The sequence below is a fragment of the Pezoporus occidentalis genome, unplaced genomic scaffold, assembly GCF_034315485.1.
Source record: "Pezoporus occidentalis ecotype Australia unplaced genomic scaffold, CSIRO_AGI_Poc_V1 ctg277, whole genome shotgun sequence".
Classification (NCBI taxonomy): Eukaryota; Metazoa; Chordata; class Aves; order Psittaciformes; family Psittacidae; genus Pezoporus; species Pezoporus occidentalis.
The window spans coordinates 456,870-475,706 of NW_026914686.1; the positions used below are offsets into that span (position 1 = coordinate 456,870).

An 18,837-nucleotide genomic window follows, 5' to 3' on the forward strand; every position below is an offset into this window, starting at 1 on the left:
TCCACCGCGCATGTTCCTCCCGCGTGCGCGCTGACCTCAGCGCGCCACGGACGTACCTACGTCGTAACGTCGCGTCTCCCCCCCCGCCCCCCCTTCTTCCCCCCGCCCCGGTAACCGGGGAAGCGGCGGCTGCGGTGCCCGAGGGGTGAGTGAGGGGCGCGGGGCCGGGCCGGGCGGTGCGGCCGCTCCTTCCCCGCCGGACACCCCCCGCCCATCCAGCTGGTGGGAGCGGGCGGGACCGCGGCCTAGTGCGGGCTCGGCCTGGCCCGCACAAAGGGCCCGCCCCCGTGCTGGGGCCCCGCGGGCGGGAAGGGCTGTGAGGGCCCGCGGTGTGAGGAGGGAGCCCCGCGGGGAGGGCGGGTTGCGGCCCTCCGGCTCCCCGGCCCCTTCCCTGCTGTGTTCGGGGACGCGCGGTCTCGGCGCGGGGGGTCCCGTCTTGGAGCAGCCGGGGCACCCTGCTGATGGCCGCAGAGCCAGGGGCTCTGGAGGAAGGGTTTGTGCCTTGGAGCGGCGCTCGGCAGAGCCGGTGGTGCCTCCTTGTCCCGTAGGAACCCGCTCCGGGGGCCAGCAGAGCAAACTTTGTCGTTTGGCAGCTATGTGACAGCGTGAAAGAATCGCTCTGTCTTTTTTTCTGGGGTAGCGGCAGGACAAAAGTCGGTAACAGTGAGGAGGAGTGCTTAAAATCAAATACTGGACCTTAAAAGCTTACCTGATGTGCAGCCAGCACCTCTCATCTGGTTGTTGTACGTTTTGATCTCTTACCTGCCACATCTGCAGGTGTGGAAGCTGTGAGGTGCAAGTGGGAGAGGGAGGCACCAGCACAAGCTGCTGCCATTGAGCAGCAGCTTCCCCCAAAGCCTTCTGGTGAGCTCCGGTCTGGACTTGAGGTTCACTGAGCAAGTCGCAATCTGGTGAATGCTCTGCACAGGGAGCAGCAGCAGTGTTTCTTCTCAGGTCATTTTGAAGTTGTTTCTCTTGCTGGTGGATTCTGGCTGAATGTGAGAATCTGTTTAATAAGACTCATAACCTTTGGGCCATCTAATTATAATGCACTTGAAAGCTTTGGGTGTCATAATCTCTTTGGCTGCCTTGAAGGGATGACTGACTTGACCATGCAAGTGAGATAAATTACTTGCAGTGGGAAGGGTACACCTTAGTCTGTCAGTTCAGCCTTCTCTTCATCCAACTTAAAACATACCTGTGGCTAAAGGTGCTCTTTTGAGGAGAGGAAGCTGACTTTGGCAGAAGCATGCCTTGTCTCAGAGCAGAGGCTTGCTTAGGGCTCGTTTTCTGGAGCTGTTGGGTTGCAGTAGTGTGGTGTTTATGAAGCCATGAAACACTTGAGGGCAGGACTGTAAGGACATGCAGAGTATGTACTGAGCTGCATTTTCATCTCTTGTCCCTCCTGATGTTCAAAGTTCTGGCCTTGGGTTTGTTTGGTTTAGGTTGCAAAACAGAGAAGATAGGCAACATCTTAAATATGCTGAAGTAATCGCTGAGGGACACGATCTGTTTTGGAAGACAACTGTGGATACGTTTATACCTACAAGACAAGACCAAAGCCTAATGCTTTTTGGGAAAGAGAGCAAACTCATCATTCACGTTTCCACAAGTGTCTGTCATGCCTGAAGTAATCCAAGAAAAACGGTGACAGATCTAGAACTGCCTAAAGCAGAGTGTTAATTTGTCTTTTCTGGTTTTAACAGACACACTGGGGACATCATGAATTGGAACAAAGGTGGACCTGGTACTAAGAGAGGCTTTGGGTTTGGTGGCTTTGCCATAACACCTGGGAAGAAGGAGGAGCCGAAGCTCTCTCAGCAGTCTCACAGTGCTTTTGGAACAGCCGGTTCTTCTGCTGCATTTGCAAAATCAGTACCTCCTCAGCTGCCTTCTTTCTACAAAATTGGGTCAAAGCGAGCCAACTTTGATGAAGAGAATGCGTAAGTCCCGTTATTGCTATGTTTATCCAGCTCGAGATTGTGCTGTTTGAAAGTTTCCAAAGTCAGGGAATGTCTCTGGGACATTTATGAGGTTTATGGTGTTGCAGAACACTGGTAGCTTTACAACAGCAGTGTCAAGAAAAGTGGAGCTGGTTGCCTGCAGGAACCCAGTCCCTGCTCTGCAGCAGACTTTTGGCATCACCCTGGGCCAATGACTTACCCTTTACATCATCTGTAAAATGAGAATAATAACACATCCTTGCCTCTAAATAGAACTAAATGACTACAGCAGCCCACAGAGCACTGTGAGTATGTTCTCTAAGAACATACCTCAGCTCAATCTTATTCACACTCTGGTATGCTCAGAATTGGAGCCAAGAGGGATTAATTTGGGTGTCTTTTGTACAGAGAAACATTCAGCTCCACAAGTCTTTACTGACCCTTCTGTTAACTGCATAAATGTGTTGAATAGGAGGGAGATCAGAAAAACCTCCTGTGTGTACCAGCCTGGGAGAGCCACTCCAGAAGACCAGTTTCATCATATCTCATTGCCCTGCCACCTCTTTTAGCCTCCAACATGAATGGTTGTAAATCTCAATATCTTTTCCTATGTATCTGCTGGCTGGTATGATCCATCTTTGTGTAGGAATCTTGGCTTGAAAACCATGAGAGGTGGCACCACAGTTCTGTAGACCATGGAATCATAGACTAGTTTGGGTTCGGACCTTCAGAGGTCACCTGCTTTAACCCACCCATGTGCTGACTGGGCCATTGTTCGTTTCTTTTCAGGTACTTTGAGGATGAAGAGGAAGATTCCAGCAATGTGGATTTGCCATACATTCCTGCAGAGAATTCCCCCACTCGCCAGCAGTTTCATTCCAAATCAGCAGACTCTGACAGCGATGATGATCCTCTGGAGGCATTCATGGCTGAAGTGGAGGCAAGACCTGGCTCCTGAAATGTTTATTCATTTATGTGGCCTTACTTCTCCCCTGTCAGGAGCAGCAAATGTCTCTCCTGCCTTTGGCAGCTGTGTTCAGGATGTCAATTACCTTTTGGTGCCATGTGAATTAGAGCATGTCCAAGCAATACAGCAAAGAGCTTCGTGTGTCTCTGACTGTGAAATGAAGGGTTTGTGCATTTTTCACTGCCCAAATTGAAGGGGTTTGTATTTCTCAGGAGCTGTTTCTAAGCTACAGTTCTGTTATTAGCTGGATTCGAGCACAGCGTTTTCAGGAGGAATGCAGAGAATGCATTTTTTTCAACAACAATGCTATGAATTTACAAGTATAGAGATTTCAAAGGTATTAGGAGGAGGATTTATTTAGCATGATAGCATATGGAACAAGAGAAAGTTGAGTCCAAAAAGTGTTGTCTCTGGCATGATGGTCTAGTTACGTATGAACATTTTTCCCTTGCAAGTTTCATCATCTTGTCTTTTTAACATGTTGCCATTTTATGACCTGTTAGGATCAAGCTGCTCGAGACATGAAGAGACTCGAAGATAAAGACAAGGAAAAAAAGAATGCTAAGTAAGTTCTCTTTTATACTTCCCATGCCTGCCCGTGTCTTGTGTGGTGCTAAGAGAATTCCAATGCATTTTGTTGATGGTGATTGTTCTGTAGCCGGTATAATGTACACCAAGTAACCATCATTAATCAGCACATGATATCCCCCATGGATAAAGTTCTGAGCAGTAAAAATTGAATACCAGGAGGGAAGAATCCATAGTGGCATCCTACAGTAAAATGTAACAACACTGAGAGTTCTCTCACGTGAGAAGCTTTTCTAGGCCACCCAAAGTGGAGCAGCACGTTGTACAGCCTTCCAGAGCAGCCTGAAATAGGTTTTTCTTCTTTCCACATCCTTGCAGTGATCAGCATGGTTTAGTTTAAATTTGCATGTCTGTGAACAAAATAACTCCGTGCTGCTGTACCTTTAGTACTGGAGATTCTTGTAAACTAGGTTTGAAGAGATTCCCTGTAAAGCAGAGGTACTGGGTAGCATGTGGCACTTTAAAAACAGTTTACATTTTGGAAGCTTACCTGTTTTGACCAAGGAAAATAATGATGCTATTGATTCTTGATAGAAATGTCAGATACATTGGTAGAACTTGCATTGCATGGGGTTGATCAGATTATACATGGTCCTGAAACAGAACACCGGATCCAAATGACCACCTGGGGAAGTTCTGAACTGGATTGGCACTTCCTGGCTGATATTCCTCTTCAGTTATGGGACTTCCGTAGCATCAAGAGCTTAGACCAGGATGATCTTTGATGTGGCTTCTACTGGGAAGACGGAGTCCTAATCTTTCAGTCTCATTAATAGAAGTAAAAGAAGTCTTTGCAGGGTCGCTGTTCTGGTTGGCACCAAATATGCAAACTCCATGGGTTGGGATTATAAATGTTACTGAGTTGTTAGTGTTGTGTCTTCCACGAAGGATGGAGCTCAGCACTTAGCACATGAAAGTATGGAGCTGAGTCTATGGAACACTTGCAGGGAAGTTTTTTTTTTCTCCGCTTGTTTTTCCAGGGGTATTCGAGATGACATTGAAGAGGAAGATGACCAAGTGAGTTCCTATGCAGTCTTTCTATCTTCTTCTTTGTTGTTTTGTTTTCTTTTTCCCTTCCCTCCCCAAATCTAGAACTACTAGGTACAAACACAACTCCAGTGTCATGCGCAGTATCTGGACAATTCAGCAGGAAGCTGTAGTGCTTGCCCTGCTGTCTCTACCCTTCCAGGTGTTTCACTAAAAAAAAGAAGAATATTAGGAGCTGATTTCATTCTTTTTTTTACTCTGTTTAAGAAGAATTTTTCCAGTCAGTTTGAACTTCAACTTCTGTACAGGTTTTTCAGTATCTTGTCAAATTTGAGATTAGAATTCACTAACTTGGAGCATCAGAGAGATGCTGTTAAACTGTGGAGGCTATTTGCAGTGAAATTTCATGTCTGTTAAGGGCAAGGATCAGGGTTTTTTTGCTCTTTATTCAGTTTATTTTCCAGCTCTGATTGAGGATTATAAACATCACTGTAACAGAAGTAATAAACAAAGAGAAAAGACTAAGTTGTAATTAACAGCTATTGTGTTACTCACAGTAACACAGAGTGTGGAAGGGTTGTCTGGCCTCTGGCCCTTTGCTTCCAATTTAGTGAGTACTGAAGTTTGAGCAAGGGTGACTTACACCTGGAAACAGCTGTTGTTCAGGTGCGTTGTATCTATGAGTGCTAATTTGCCATGTAAATTAAAACCCCGGATGAGTATATCCATGCACCAGTAATTGATCCTTGCCTTAAAGATCTGATTTTTCATATCCGCTTGGCAGTGGAGTGAGTTATGTTTTCTCCCTGAGAATGTCTTGGTGAGCCAGTGAGATTCAGTGTTTGTGAGCTGTAAGGAGGGCATGGGACAGTGGTGACAGTGACTTCTAACTTGGGCTGGTGTTGAAGGACTCTTGCCCATTTGCTGTTGACTGACTCAATGAAAAATAGATAACACTTTCATTTCTTAAAGTCTAATTAGGGGAAGTGGGGAAACTGTATTTGGCATAGGAAAAGAAGTGAATGTCATGCTTAGTAACAGTGTATTCTCTGTTTTTAAAACCTGCGTGTTCGTACTATGTTCATGTGGAAAAAAGAATAGATTCTTCTGTTGTTAAAGCATAACAAGTCTTTGTAGAAGGAGCTGTTAAGCAGACACATAAGAGAAGTTTGGTTTTTCAAAGCATTTTGTGGTCTGACACTGTAGTTATTTTCTTCATTGGTGATATTGTCCTTCTGGGCATAATTGTTGGTATTTATTAGAAGAATCAGTTCTAGCAAATGTGGGTTTCTTTCCTCAGTGGTGGGTGTGGAAGCAAACAGCCATTATTTAGTGTATACATCACTTAAACAAATGGAGTAGTGTTTCTGCATCCTATTGTATGTGATTTTACTGATCTGTTTTGCTGCAGGAAGCTTATTTTCGCTACATGGCTGAAAACCCCACTGCTGGTGTGGTGCAAGAAGAGGAAGAGGATAACCTGGAGTATGATAGTGATGGGAATCCAATTGCACCGTCCAAAAAAATCATTGACCCTCTTCCACCTATCGATCACTCAGAGGTAGGAAGGAAGTTTATCCCATTCTAGAAAGTAGGAGCTCAGAAGCAGATTGAAATATGCTTCCATCCTTCTCATAGTTCAGTGTCATGCCTCAGGTCACACTAAAGATCCTTGGAATGACTTCACTGTTCTTGCAGACAGTTAAGAACTTTAGAGGGAGCGGATGCTTCTTCACCAAAACTAAGTGGAAAGAGGGAGAATTTTGGATCCTGGACTAACTGACTAATTACTCTTGCAGATTGAATATCCACCATTTGAGAAGAATTTCTATGATGAGCATGAGGAGATCACAAGTCTCACGCCGCAGCAAGTGGTAGAGCTACGTCATAAGCTAAATCTCCGGGTAAGCTGGTCACAAAACTGTCCTCCTGGGACCTTTTAACTCCTTGTTTGGGGCTGTCTTAATGGTTTTAATGAAGATTTTCCTAGGAAACTCCAGCCTCTCAGCCAACTTCGGTGGCTTTGATGTAAGGGAGCTTGATTTTCCTTAGCAGTTCTTGAAAGCCTTCTCCGGATTTGTCAGAGTGGGTACTGCAGTTTGCCAGTTGCATGGTTACACTTGGACTAAGGAACTCCAGAGCTAGGAATGGAAACTGGGAATATTATGTGCCATTTGTGACATGTTGGTGTGGCAACTTTCTATGAAGGAAATTACCTGGCGAAGAACACCAGTTATACAAGGAGGTAGAGAGGATGTTAGTGACTTAGGTGCATTGACAATTTATCTCCATTTTTGTAACTGAAAGTCCTGTTTACACACGTGGAATTTGCACCTACTTGAACTTACCTCTATTCAAAAAGTAAAAAGCCATTTTCAGAGGCAGAGACACCTTTGTTCCTCATATTTTGTTTCTCTTGCTGTTCATGAACAATGATGTATTTCTGTTCCTAAGGTCTCTGGTGCTGCTCCTCCAAGGCCTGGCAGTAGTTTTGCTCATTTTGGGTTTGATGAGCAGCTTATGCATCAAATTAGGAAATCTGAGTATACCCAGCCCACTCCTATACAATGTCAGGTGAGTGTTGTTGCTTCTCTAACATCTAAAGGGAACTAACACAGCGCAAAGGTCCTGTGGTCCATATGAGGATGTGTGCAATTCTAGTTTCCTATATAAAGCTGTCACAAAGAATGATTGGTATTTTACTAGGGATGAACTGAATATTTCAGGACTACAGAAAGAATAGGCTCAGAGAGTTTGGTTTTAGCAGTGTTCCAGCTGGACAAGCTGTGCTTGTGTACATGTAAATGTATCCTTGGGATGTTGTACTGTGCCCAAACACTGATTTCATACAGGACCCTAACAGTGATAACATAAAAATAGCTTCCAGCCCTTAAAACCGTCTAATTCAGATATAAACTTGGCAATGAAACTGTAAGTATTGATGAATGTTGCTGTGACTCCTCTGCAGTGTGTTTTCCTCTTGTTATTTGAGTTTTCATGTGATACATACACAAGAATGTGCTATGGTTGGCATAATATGGGTTTAGAATCTCCTTATTTTTAGGGTGTTCCAGTTGCACTAAGTGGCAGAGATATGATTGGGATAGCTAAGACTGGAAGTGGAAAAACAGCAGCCTTCATCTGGCCAATGCTGATTCATATCATGGATCAAAAGGAGCTTGAGCCGGGGGATGGTCCCATTGCAGTCATTGTCTGCCCAACCAGAGAGCTTTGCCAACAGGTAGGTGTGTAGTAAAGTATATGTGTGCCATACAGCCTAAATATGAAGAATACTGTGGATTCATTGCCACAAATTGTGTGTGCAAAAGGATAGAGCCTGCAGTTTAAATTACAGCTGGATCTAGAATCGCAGAATGGTTTGGGTTGGGAGGGACCTCAGGATCATCCAGTTCCAACCCCGTGCCATGTGCAGGGGTGCCTCACAGTAGAGCAGGTTGCTCCGAGCCTCCTCCAACCTGGCCTTGAACACTCCCAGGGATGGGGCAGCCACAGCTTCTCTGGGCACCCTGTGCCAGCGCCTCAGCACCCTCACAGGGAAGAGCTTCTGCCTAAGAGCTCATCTCAGTCTCCCCTCTGGCAGGTTAAAGCTGTTCCCTTTGGCCTGTCCCTACAGGCCCTTGTCCAAAGCCCCCCTCTCCAGGTTTCCTGTAGGCCCCTTTAGGTATTGGAAGAGTGTTTTGAAGTCTCCCAGTGGATGCCTAAGTACATTTCTCAAATTATTGGAAATTATTATTCAGCCCTGAGGATTTCTGAACAATTTCATGAAGTTATATTAAGTTATTAGGCTGCAAAGTGAATTTCAGGAGCTGGACTGTATTTCCAGGGTAGGTTTTCTCAGATCTGTCTAACATGAGCTGTGATGTGCTTTGTTTAAAATCCTCAGATCCACTCGGAATGTAAGCGCTTTGGTAAGGCATATAATCTGCGCTCTGTAGCTGTGTATGGAGGAGGAAGCATGTGGGAGCAAGCCAAAGCCCTCCAGGAGGGGGCAGAGATAGTTGTCTGCACACCAGTAAGTACCTGTATACACACAGGACCATTTTTGCTGCTTAACTGAAGCTGAGACAGATTTTTAATGCCACTGGTGATGCAGCATTCGTTCTCTAATCACTGAAATTTAGGTTCTTCGCAGGTTATCAGATGTTGAGAGCAAGATCTGCTTGAATCAGTGTCAGTTGTGCATGGTACCAGCTTCTGCTTGCTGAGCCTTAAATTCATGAAGAAAATACCCAGAGTGTAATGAAATTGAGTGCCATCTTCCTGAATCAGTTTCAAGCCTGTGAAGGGCTGAAACACTGAATCAGAACAGGTGTTCATGCTGAACCAGGGATTTGAATGAGCACAGTTGTCGTCTGGCTTTGCTTATTGCAGAAACTATTTGTGAACTTGGACAAAACTGAGCAACTCATGGTTGAAGGAAAGGAAAGAGCTTCTTAAACACGCTTTAAAAACTTGTTTCTTTTGTTTTTTGATAGGGTCGTTTGATTGATCATGTGAAAAAGAAAGCTACAAACCTTCAAAGAGTCACTTATCTTGTGTTTGATGAAGCTGACAGAATGTTTGATATGGGGTTTGGTATGTAATGAACAAAGGTCCCTATTTTGAAAAGCAGCAGTGTCCAGTTCCCAGCTTTGTAGGACAGTTTGTAACTCCTGTAGCTCCATGTATCTGTAAATACATTAAGCAAATGCTTTATAGATAAAGCTCATATTTAAAGGTCTAATATCTGTTGCTGTTAAGAGATCAGCAAAGTCCTATTGATGCTGAAGTTCAAACCCCTTGATTTTTATCTTAGAGTTGCTTGAATTACTTTTGGGCACTTCAGATTGCATGAAAGAAGTTGCATTTTGAGTTATTCTACTCATCAATGAGCACAAAATGTTGACCATAGGGTTTTTCCTCTCCTTTCCAGAATATCAGGTCAGATCCATCGCAAACCACGTCCGTCCTGACAGGCAGAGTAAGTAGAAGCGTGTCTCAAAGTAAACTCCTGAGAGTCAAAGGAGGCTGGTGGCTGCCAGTTAGGACTGGAACAGAGCTGGGATTTCCTGTGCTAGACACAGCCACACAATGAGACTGTCTCAAAAGTCCACTGGTATTATTCTCTGTGGGGGCTGTTGGGAGGGAGCACTTGTGAAGTGTGGGCACTGAACCACACGGTTCATCAGTCTGTAACCCCTCTGCACACTTCACTCAGAGAAAAGATGATCAGCTGAGTGAATGTTCATATGCTTTGAGAGCCCATGTTCTAAGCTGCTGTGAAAGCAAGTTTACAGCAGTGCCACATATTACTAACATCTTACTTCTGGTGCCATGAAATGTGTTTGCACTTTGAGGGATTCTAGTAGTGGATAATTTTCATTAGAACTGGTAAAACAGACTGACAGCTTCAGATCCCTGACATCTGGTACAGTCCTGCAGGTCCTCATTGACAGGCTTTGTGCCCACAGTTCTGAAAGGAAGCTGTTTTTTTCAAGGAGTTCAAATGCTGTTTCTCTTTCAGCCCTCTTGTTCAGTGCCACTTTCCGTAAGAAGATTGAGAAATTGGCCCGGGATATTCTGATCGACCCCATCCGAGTTGTGCAGGGAGACATTGGAGAGGTAATTCCATGATACTTCTGAATCAAGCAGAGAAACGAAGCCTTCTGCTCCTCTTGTCTGAAATTGAAGTTAAACTGCAGTAGTCATTCTTGAATAGTAACTACTTTATGCTTAACAAATAATAGTAAAGGTTGGTGTTTGGTATTGACCTTTCTGAACCTTGTAATGATGGGAGGTTTCATCAAGGAGTGGAGCAACATTAATGAAGGGATTGATTTTATTAGGCTGGATCAATGGGTATATCCTTTTCTTTTGTCTCAAAAGTATAAATCAAGCAATTGCAGCTTTTGCAGTGAAGGCTTTGGATCTCAGACTGTAATGTCTTTCAGTTGGTTCACATGAGAATGTTGATTCTAGGCTTGCTTGACAGTAGCAGCTGATCTATTAGTGGGAGAGGGATTTGGTAGTAAGCTGATAAAGCAGCAGATGTATACTTGCTGTGAAGAAACTTTGCTTCTGATACATGAAAACTATTGAGAAATTTCACAAGGTGACCTTCAGAACACTTTTCTTTTAACCATCTCTCTGATTTTTACTTTTTCTCAATCAGGAATGTTGACCTGTCCCTTCATTACCAACAAATTAATGGCTACATGAAGGCCCTTCCTTCTGGGAAACTGTTTTTCCTATGTTTTGCTTAAGAAAAGCAGCAGCTTTCCCAGCTCAATCAGAGGGTTTCTATTCCCTGATCTAAATTATTACTCTGAGAGCATCATTCTTGAAATAATGCATATTTAAATGTGTAAAGATGAAATCTTTTAGAGAAACTTGTGTTACTTGCAGTACAGAGTGTATAGGGAGTCTGGTTATGCCTCCCCCCTTCCTGATCCCATGGCAAGTCACAGCTTGCAGGAGTACTTTCTCTGATGGCCACGTGAGTAACTCTTACTTGATGAGCATCCTTTGCATCTTGGACCTGCTCTTACTTTTCAGATGTTAATAGCATCTGTCCCAAGAACACCTGAATTGCAAGTACCCACCTTTAGGTCAGTAAGGTGCTAAACTGCATCATGTCAAAGACTGCACTTTGCATCTCTCAGGCTTAACCTCTGCCTTATCTAAACTGAGAAAAAGAAGTGGCCAGCAGTTAGACAAGAGCTAACATCTCTTCCGAAGGATTTTGTTCGCCTGTTTCTCCACTGTTTCTTCTCACATGTAGTTGAAATTCCTCATTTCATTCTGCATTTGTTTGCCACACTGTCCTTCCTGTCCTGCAGTACATCTTGTCTGATTTCCTCCCTTAGGCCAATGAAGATGTTACTCAAATTGTGGAGATTTTCCCCTCTGGCCCTAGCAAGTGGAACTGGCTGACTCGACGCCTCGTGGAGTTCACGTCTTCTGGCAGTGTTCTCCTGTTTGTCACCAAGAAGGCAAATGCAGAAGAGTTGGCCAATAACCTCAAGCAGGAGGATCATAACTTGGGACTGCTTCATGGTGACATGGACCAGAGTGAGAGGAATAAAGTCATTTCAGAATTTAAGAAGAAGGGGATCCCGATACTGGTAGCTACTGATGTGGCAGGTAGGTGATGTTCTACGAAGCAGTAGCTCCTACAAGTTGTGGATACGGGCAGCAAGGCCAACACACGTCAGTGGAAAGCAACAAGGTTGGCTTCTGCCCATGCTGGGCACTGTGTTTCTGATGTTTTTCAGGTGTACACAGTGTTAGCAGGGGGGATTATTTTTGAAGTCTTCTGATGATGTTTCTATTACAATCTGACAGTTTGTACTATACAGAAAGAAAAAAAGCAGTTTCTTAAGGAAGTAGTTGCTCTTTGTTAATCAGCTGACACATTATGCGTGCTTGAATGAAGAAGAGATGAACGCGCTTGAAGCCTTCTCTAGAAGAGCTTTTGCACCCAGATGTTTAGCTGACCAAAGAGTGAATTTCAGTGTTCTTTAATAAATCCCTCTCTCTTCAGTGGCAAAACAGTCATATAAAGAGGTCTTTTCCATCCCTAACCCTGCGGACCCAGGGAATCAGTGGAACTTTTACTACTGTTAGAGGAGATACTGCTACACTTGGGAGTTTTAGCCTGTGAAGAGTGTCTTATGTGGTGTGTGTTCCCGTGCAAACTCCTTTTGTATGCTGGAGCAGAATGAAGTAATATGCTGGTATGAATGGGATTGCTTTGAGTTAATTTGGGATCATCACACCTCCCGCTATGTTGCCTTTTATTACAGCTCGTGGGTTAGATATTCCTTCCATTAAGACTGTCATCAACTACGACGTGGCTCGAGACATAGATACCCACACCCATCGGATCGGTCGCACCGGCAGAGCGGGCGAGAAGGGAGTTGCCTACACTCTGCTGACTCCCAAAGACAGTAACTTCGCTGGTGATCTTGTCAGGAACCTAGAAGGGGCTAATCAGCATGTTTCCAAGGAACTGTTGGATTTAGCAATGCAGGTATGAACAAGGAAAGCTTCTTGAGTAGTGCAAGGCTCCCTTCGTGATTGGCACAAAATCAGGAGCTCAGGGACTTGTTTCTGGCTCCATCATGTGTTAGCAGTGACTTTTTGGTGGTCTATCCTCTTTTTGAGTAGGCTTTCTAGTGTTCTTAATGGCATTTGAAAGACTCCATGAAGACATGAAGGTTTTGGAATGCAGCATGTAATCTATTCTGGGGTCCGGCACTGCCTGTGAAATTAGGAGTTGCGATCTGGCTGATGCCAGCAGAGCACTCCAGCCCCAGTATCTCATTACAGTTGGATTTTCAATATGGATTTATGGCAGGCACCTGGGCAATGCAGCTTAGTTGAAAGCTAAACTAGAACATAATTACAGAGACATTCACTCTGTGAAATGGTTGTTGCTTGATCGTTGTGTACCTGCTTGGCAGGGCTGCCTGGCAGGCTCACTATATATAGGTGTGACAGCTGAAGCAATTGTGCTTGTGCCACTGTCGGCTCTCAGAGTTCTTGTCTTTTGCTGCCTTGTGGAGCTGCAAGAGAGCAAAGGCATTTATGAAGCTTCTTATTCCTTGTATTGAGATTTGTCCTTCTCTTGTACAGAATCCATGGTTTCGAAAATCACGTTTCAAAGGAGGAAAAGGCAAGAAGCTGAATATTGGTGGTGGTGGCTTAGGATACCGTGAACGTCCTGGTCTGGGATCAGAAAACTCTGTAAGTAGAGATGCTGAAGAAGTTGGTTGCAGATTCTTGGAACTTTTACACTCAGTATTGGCAAGTCTTTAATGTAAAAAATCTTAGTTCTGGAGTATAGCCTCTGCTTTCAGAGGTTTTCATAGCTCAGAGTCTTCTAGAGTTAGTATCAGAAACATCCCAAGTGAAACTGCCCCTGTGGTGTTACTCTCTTTTCAAGAGCTGCCCAGAAGGTTTGGACATCCTTCCCAAAATAGACTGCCAGTGCAAAATAAATGCTAATAAATTACTTCAAAAACCATTTCCAGGCAGATTCTTGGCAGCAAAAGATCTTGCAGCATTGGGAACCTGTACTATTGTATGTCCGTGGTAGGAAACCAGCTTATGACCAATGTGCGTGGGGACAGAGTTTAACACATCGTGTCCTGCATCTCTCCACAAGTCACAGCTTCTATGACTTCTTTTCCACCTTGTCTTGGCTATGAGCTCTGTGAAAATCTTCATTTGGTTGCGTTTTGCTTTTGCTTGTACTGCAAGGAGCTGGGAAGTGAGGTTATATTGTTGTGTGGAGACCTTAGAGCAGCCTGTCATTGCCCTCCAGGTCATGGGGCAAAGAGCTTTGCTGCTCAGTGCTCCCCAGAAGTTTCTCATCCTTAGCAGACATACTTACTGAGTGCAGAGCCGCCGTCGGCTCAGAGGATGATTGACCTGGAAGTGTGTTTTGGATGAACCTCTCCAGTTGCCCTTTGTCTTTTTGCATAGGACCGTGGAAACAACAACAGCGTGATGAGTAACTACGAGGCGTACAAGCCATCCACTGGGGCAATGGGAGACAGGCTTACAGCAATGAAAGCAGCTTTTCAGGTAGGTTCCGGCACTTGTACTCCAAGTTCAAACTGAAGAGGATAGGACATATCATGGAAAAACTTTACTAATGATTCAAGGCAACCACATTGTTTCTCCCCTGTAAATGCAGAAACCCTGTTGGTTTCAGGGCAGTTGAGTTTGGCAGTTGTAGCTGCGGCCGCGTCTCCTCTGCTTGGAGTATGTGCTCAGCATTGCAGTCCAGAGTGGCAGAATGAGTCTGCAGGTGGGGCTGAACACATCTGCACAAGGTTAATTTGCCAAGCTTTGTTATCAGCAGCCTCTTTGCCGTCTTTCCCTTGTGGATCCTGCTCCTAGGCTTGAGCCTGTTTAGACTGCTTAGCAGCAATAGTGTAATTGCAGTCAAAAGGAATGGGGAACAGAGAAACTCTTTCTCTTCAGTGTGAAAATGAACCCCAAAACATAGCAGTCCCCTTGTTTCTGTGGTTTGGTAGCAGATGCCTGTTAGTAATTCTGTGTTTCTAAGCACAGCAGGAGTGTAATCACTCCAAGACTGACTCTTTATAGGAACTCTTTCCTAGGAGTTCCCCAGAATTCAAGATGGGCTTGTGTGTGCATGACGACTGTGTGGTTTGTGCTGCAGCACCAAGGCAAACATGCTCTCTTGTTTCTTTCTCCCTGCCTCTTTCTGTCAGTCCCAGTACAAGAGCCACTTTGTTGCTGCAAGCTTAAACAATCAAAAGACTGGTAGCTCTGCTGCTGGGGCAAGTGGCTGGACCAGCGCCGGGAGCTTGAACTCGGTACCGACGAGTTCAGCCCAGCAAAACACTGCAAGCCCTGAGAGCCCACTTGCAGCCACCGCAGCAGCAAAGGGTGTGCCAGGCTTCACCAGCACGGGGAGTTTGAGTAGCGTTCCCACCTTCCCAAGCGTCGGGGGACAGGGCTTCAACAACACAAGTGCCAGCACCAACAGTCGAGAGGGCGGCGGCGGTACCGGTGTTGCCACCACTGGTGGTGGTGGTGGCGGCGGCGGTGGCGGCGGTGCCGTGGTCAGGGAACGGTACAACGACAGCCGGCCCGGTCGGCACAACGAAGCCCCGCGCCGTGGAGAGGGGGGTGGTCGCTACAACGACGTGCAGCGCCACGGGGAAGGAGCTGGTCGCCACAGTGACGTTTACCGCCACGGAGAGAGCCGCCACGGCGACAACCATCGCCACGGGGAGAGCCGGCACTTCACTGACGTGGGTGCTGGGAACCGCAATAACGGTGACAGCAGGAACAGCAGCGAGGGGAGGAACAACGAGAACAGGAATGGTGACAACAGGAAGGAGGCCGCCAACCGAGACAACAAAACAGATGGGTTTGCTGTCCCAGAGCCCCCAAAGCGGAAGAAGAGCCGGTGGGACAGTTAAAAGCTGGTGTTGCCCCAGCATGGGGTCCCTGCAGGTGGTGTTGCCTTTTGCCAGAGGATTTTGGGGGGGGGGTTTTGGTAAGTGGTGGTTGAGATGCTGGGGGAGGAGAAGGAAACCATACGAACTACACTCCCCGTGCAAGTCTGGGCCGGTACATCTGCAAACAGCTTCTCTCTAATGATGTGTACACACAGTGCTTTAGTGCAAGAGAAATCATTTTGGTAAAGCTCCCTGGGTTCTGCTTTAAACATTCAGTGCTCAAGTGACTGCTGGAGTTAAACAGATCTTGCCAAGAAAGAAGCTGTTTCATGGCCTTGGAACATTAAGAAACTGTTGTCCCTACAAGTATAAAGTAGTCCTTTTCTTAACCAGCATTCACACTTAAAAAGTAACAGCTAGAGATGCTCAGGACCCACCTGGTAAACAGTGCTCTCTCGGCAGTGTGTTCAGTGTGGTAAGTTCTTCCCCAGCCTCTTGTTTTCCCATATTATCCCTACATAATTTGGCCTCCAGGTTGCCCCTTACATCCCATCACGTAAGGATCCATCAATTTGCATTGCTGAAGGTGGGATGAAGCTGATTTTCCTTGTTTTTTGTTTTTTTAAGAAGCTGTTCAAAGGCTCCTTCTCCAGCCCAGCAAACCCCAAATTCACCTCTAGTGCAGGCTGGACTCCCTTGGCTTGGCTGTGGTCAGTACATCAATCCCAACCCCACTGCCCAGGTCTTTCATTCTTCTAAAGAACCTCTTCTCTCCTGCAACCCTTCACGTTGATGGAAGCCTGCATAGCAAACTTGGCTCTCTGCTGTGCCTGTGCACCCTCTGTTATGAGAGGGTTGAGTGCTTTCTTCAAATTAAAGACAAAAAAGGGAATCCAATACAGCCACACTACTCCAAGGCTGGTGCCCCCCATGCAGTATAGCTCAGTGAAGAGGCTTCCCTCAGTAATTCAGGGACCTGCTGCTCTCAGAAGCCTTCAGGGAGAACCTGAGAAGCGATTGATGAAGTGGAACAGCTCGGCTCTCGCCCCATATTGGACACATGTAGTTAAAACTGTAAAATCCTGCTTGACAGTTTTTAACTCCTTGTGTGTATTATCCCTTTTTTAACTCTTTGTTGGCACCATAAAGGTAAGGCAGGAAATCTTTTGTTGAAACATGGCAGCACCCACCCCTGTCTTGTTTCTACTGAAAGAAGGGTTGGAATCTGTCAGGTTTTGGTGACATTGTGATGTTTTCTTTATCAGCTGTGCATTTACTTTCTGCTTGCTCTAGTAAATGTTTTATTACTGGTTCAAAGCTATTGAGCACCTGCTTTTTATTCTCCTCTGGCTATAATGGTGTTTGGGTGGTGTCTGGTGTCTGCATCCCCATCCACTCTGTCCCTTTCTTTCACCAGAATTGATGGATTGTGGTTGATAAAAGAATTCCTGTGGGGGGTTTTGCAGTATCTTTGACCCCAAACTTTTGCCAACCCTATTTTAGCTTCAAAGCCTGCTGGGGAAGAGATTTTTCCCCTTCATTTTACAAGTGGGAAGGGCATGGTGCTCATCCCAGCCTTCCCTGGGGCCATTAGAGAACTTGGCAGCAGTTTTGTGATGTGACCTGCATGTGTACTACTTCATTTGGGCCCCTTCACTGGTTCTAATCTGTTGGGGTTGTTTGAAACAGCTTCCACTTGAGTTCTCTCATTATGGTCTGGGCAGAAACCTCATTGCACTGGTTTGAGCTCTGCATATTCAGTATTAAGACAAGTGTGTTCCAGGGCAGATGTGGCAGGGGTTTAGATGCTGTTGCATCCATGCAGTCCCAGAGTGTTTTGGGTTGGAAGGGACCTTCCAACAAAAGAACTTCTGCCTAAGAGCTCATCTCAGTCTCCCCTCTGGCAGGTTAAAGCCATTCCCCTTGGCCTGTCCCTACAGGCCCTTGTGCAAAGCCCCTCTCCACGTTTCTAGGCCATTCCCCTTCCTTTCTCACACTTGAGGTTTATCACTCTGCACAATTAAAGATCTGAGTTTTAAAACAAGATAGAAACAGCTCCGTAGTTTAAAGCTTCCATCTGCTCCTGCCTTCCTGAATGGCTGCCCATGGGAACGGGCCCTGGACATGGCATGTCCTTGGGTTTCCCCCTTTCTTTTTAACACATCCCTCTGCTCTTCAATAGGATTATTGAAATTCCTCACCCCTTTCTCAGCTGCCAGAGGCCTCCTGAGACTTGGATGAGTAAATACTGATCACTGACCAAGAGCTATAAATGTCAGTTCACAGGTCCCTGCCAGATACATCAGAGGGCTGATTCTGTCTCCACGGCACAAGGTAGCAGTGTGAGCAGCATGCCTGGAAGGAGACCCTCCTGCAGTGCAGGTCGTGCTGCTTGCTTCTAAAGAGACAAGAGCTGAGCAGACAACTGCAGGAAGCTCAGGGCGGGTTTCTGCTTCTGTGGCTGTGCATCAGCCACCCCCTTTTGTCCCCTGCCACCAGCCAGCCCTGCCTCTGCCCCGTTGTAGGTGGTGTGGATGTGCCCGACTGGGCCCTGGAGCCCTTCCCTTCCTCCAGAGTTTGCCAGTCCTTGTGGCAAACCCTTTGCCTCGTAGCTTTCCACTGGGAGATGTGTGAATGCACAGAAGGATGCACACCTTCACTGCCTTGAGAGACTGCCTCATTAGAGCAGGTAGGAAAGGAAACCCCGTGCTGCCACCAACACTGTTTAATGTTAACACATACACATGTCCATTTCCAACTGGGGAAATCCTCCCCTCCCCTGTGATCCGGTGGAATTAGCTGGGCTGGGCAGTGCAAGCCCCACTGGAATGTCTTTACCCATCAGGTGAAGAGCTCTTCGGGCAGCACAGTGCAGCAGAGAAGAAGCCAGGATCTGGCTGCTGCCACCATGGATGTGCTTCCAGCCCTTGGCACCCTCCGCTGCCCTCCAGCGACCACCAAGTCCCTGATGGAGTTCAGGGATGGGAGCAGGCCACACAGACCATGTCTTCATTCACTTTCAAGACCAGAGGGCTGAGCCTTTCGCATGCAGTAGCCCATGTGTTCATGGATGATGGTGCTGGAAAGCCAAGGGTGGACCCAGCATTGCACTGTGCCCATCCCAGCCCATGCAGCTTGGCCTGGTGCCTGAGCCCATTGATCCCAGTGGATGCTGGGATCTGCTGCAGTATCCTCATGCTCCCTGTTCCTGCTTTACCATGGCTGCAAGCTGCACAAGGATGCAGTTAAGGGCAGGATGAGCTGCAGAACAGCTCTACACAGCACCAGGCTGTGCGATGTAGGTGCTACACTGGGGAGTCAGACTATGGGCTCGTTGAATCAGCTTTATACACACTGGAGCTGAAGTCACCTTCTGGACCGTTGAGGTGTTTCCTGGGGATGATTCAAG

The 18,837-nt window shown here is 46.2% G+C and overlaps 1 protein-coding gene across 3 annotated transcripts; it reads left to right on the forward strand.

Annotated features, from left to right (window-relative positions):
- The first annotated feature begins 8 nt into the window (after positions 1-8).
- Positions 9-16,745, forward strand: DDX42 (DEAD-box helicase 42). 3 transcript variants are annotated; one of them, XM_062625149.1, is made up of 18 exons: positions 9-145; positions 1,707-1,943; positions 2,733-2,883; positions 3,414-3,475; positions 4,479-4,515; positions 5,897-6,046; positions 6,285-6,389; positions 6,940-7,059; positions 7,550-7,726; positions 8,390-8,518; positions 8,982-9,081; positions 9,419-9,466; positions 10,010-10,107; positions 11,352-11,628; positions 12,291-12,517; positions 13,123-13,233; positions 13,975-14,076; positions 14,733-16,745. In XM_062625149.1, the coding sequence occupies exons 2-18, from the start codon at positions 1,723-1,725 to the stop codon at positions 15,447-15,449; spliced, it is 2,832 nt and encodes a 943-aa protein (XP_062481133.1). In that variant the 5' UTR covers positions 9-145; positions 1,707-1,722; the 3' UTR covers positions 15,450-16,745. The 3 variants fall into 3 exon arrangements, with proteins under 3 accessions (XP_062481133.1, XP_062481135.1, XP_062481134.1); XM_062625151.1 differs by lacking the exons at positions 9-145; positions 1,707-1,943; positions 4,479-4,515 and having other exon boundaries at positions 2,814-2,883; XM_062625150.1 differs by lacking the exons at positions 9-145; positions 1,707-1,943; positions 2,733-2,883 and having other exon boundaries at positions 3,412-3,475; positions 4,102-4,515.
- Positions 16,746-18,837: the final 2,092 nt, after the last annotated feature.

Coding starts and splice junctions, on each gene's coding strand:
- DDX42 (XM_062625149.1), top strand. CDS start 1,723: ATGAATTGGAACAAAGGTGGACCTGGTACTAAGAGAGGCTTTGGGTTT. Junction 7,060..7,549: donor CCACTCCTATACAATGTCAG/GTGAGTGTTGTT, acceptor CCTTATTTTTAG/GGTGTTCCAGTTGCACTAAG. Junction 9,082..9,418: donor AATGTTTGATATGGGGTTTG/GTATGTAATGAA, acceptor TCTCCTTTCCAG/AATATCAGGTCAGATCCATC.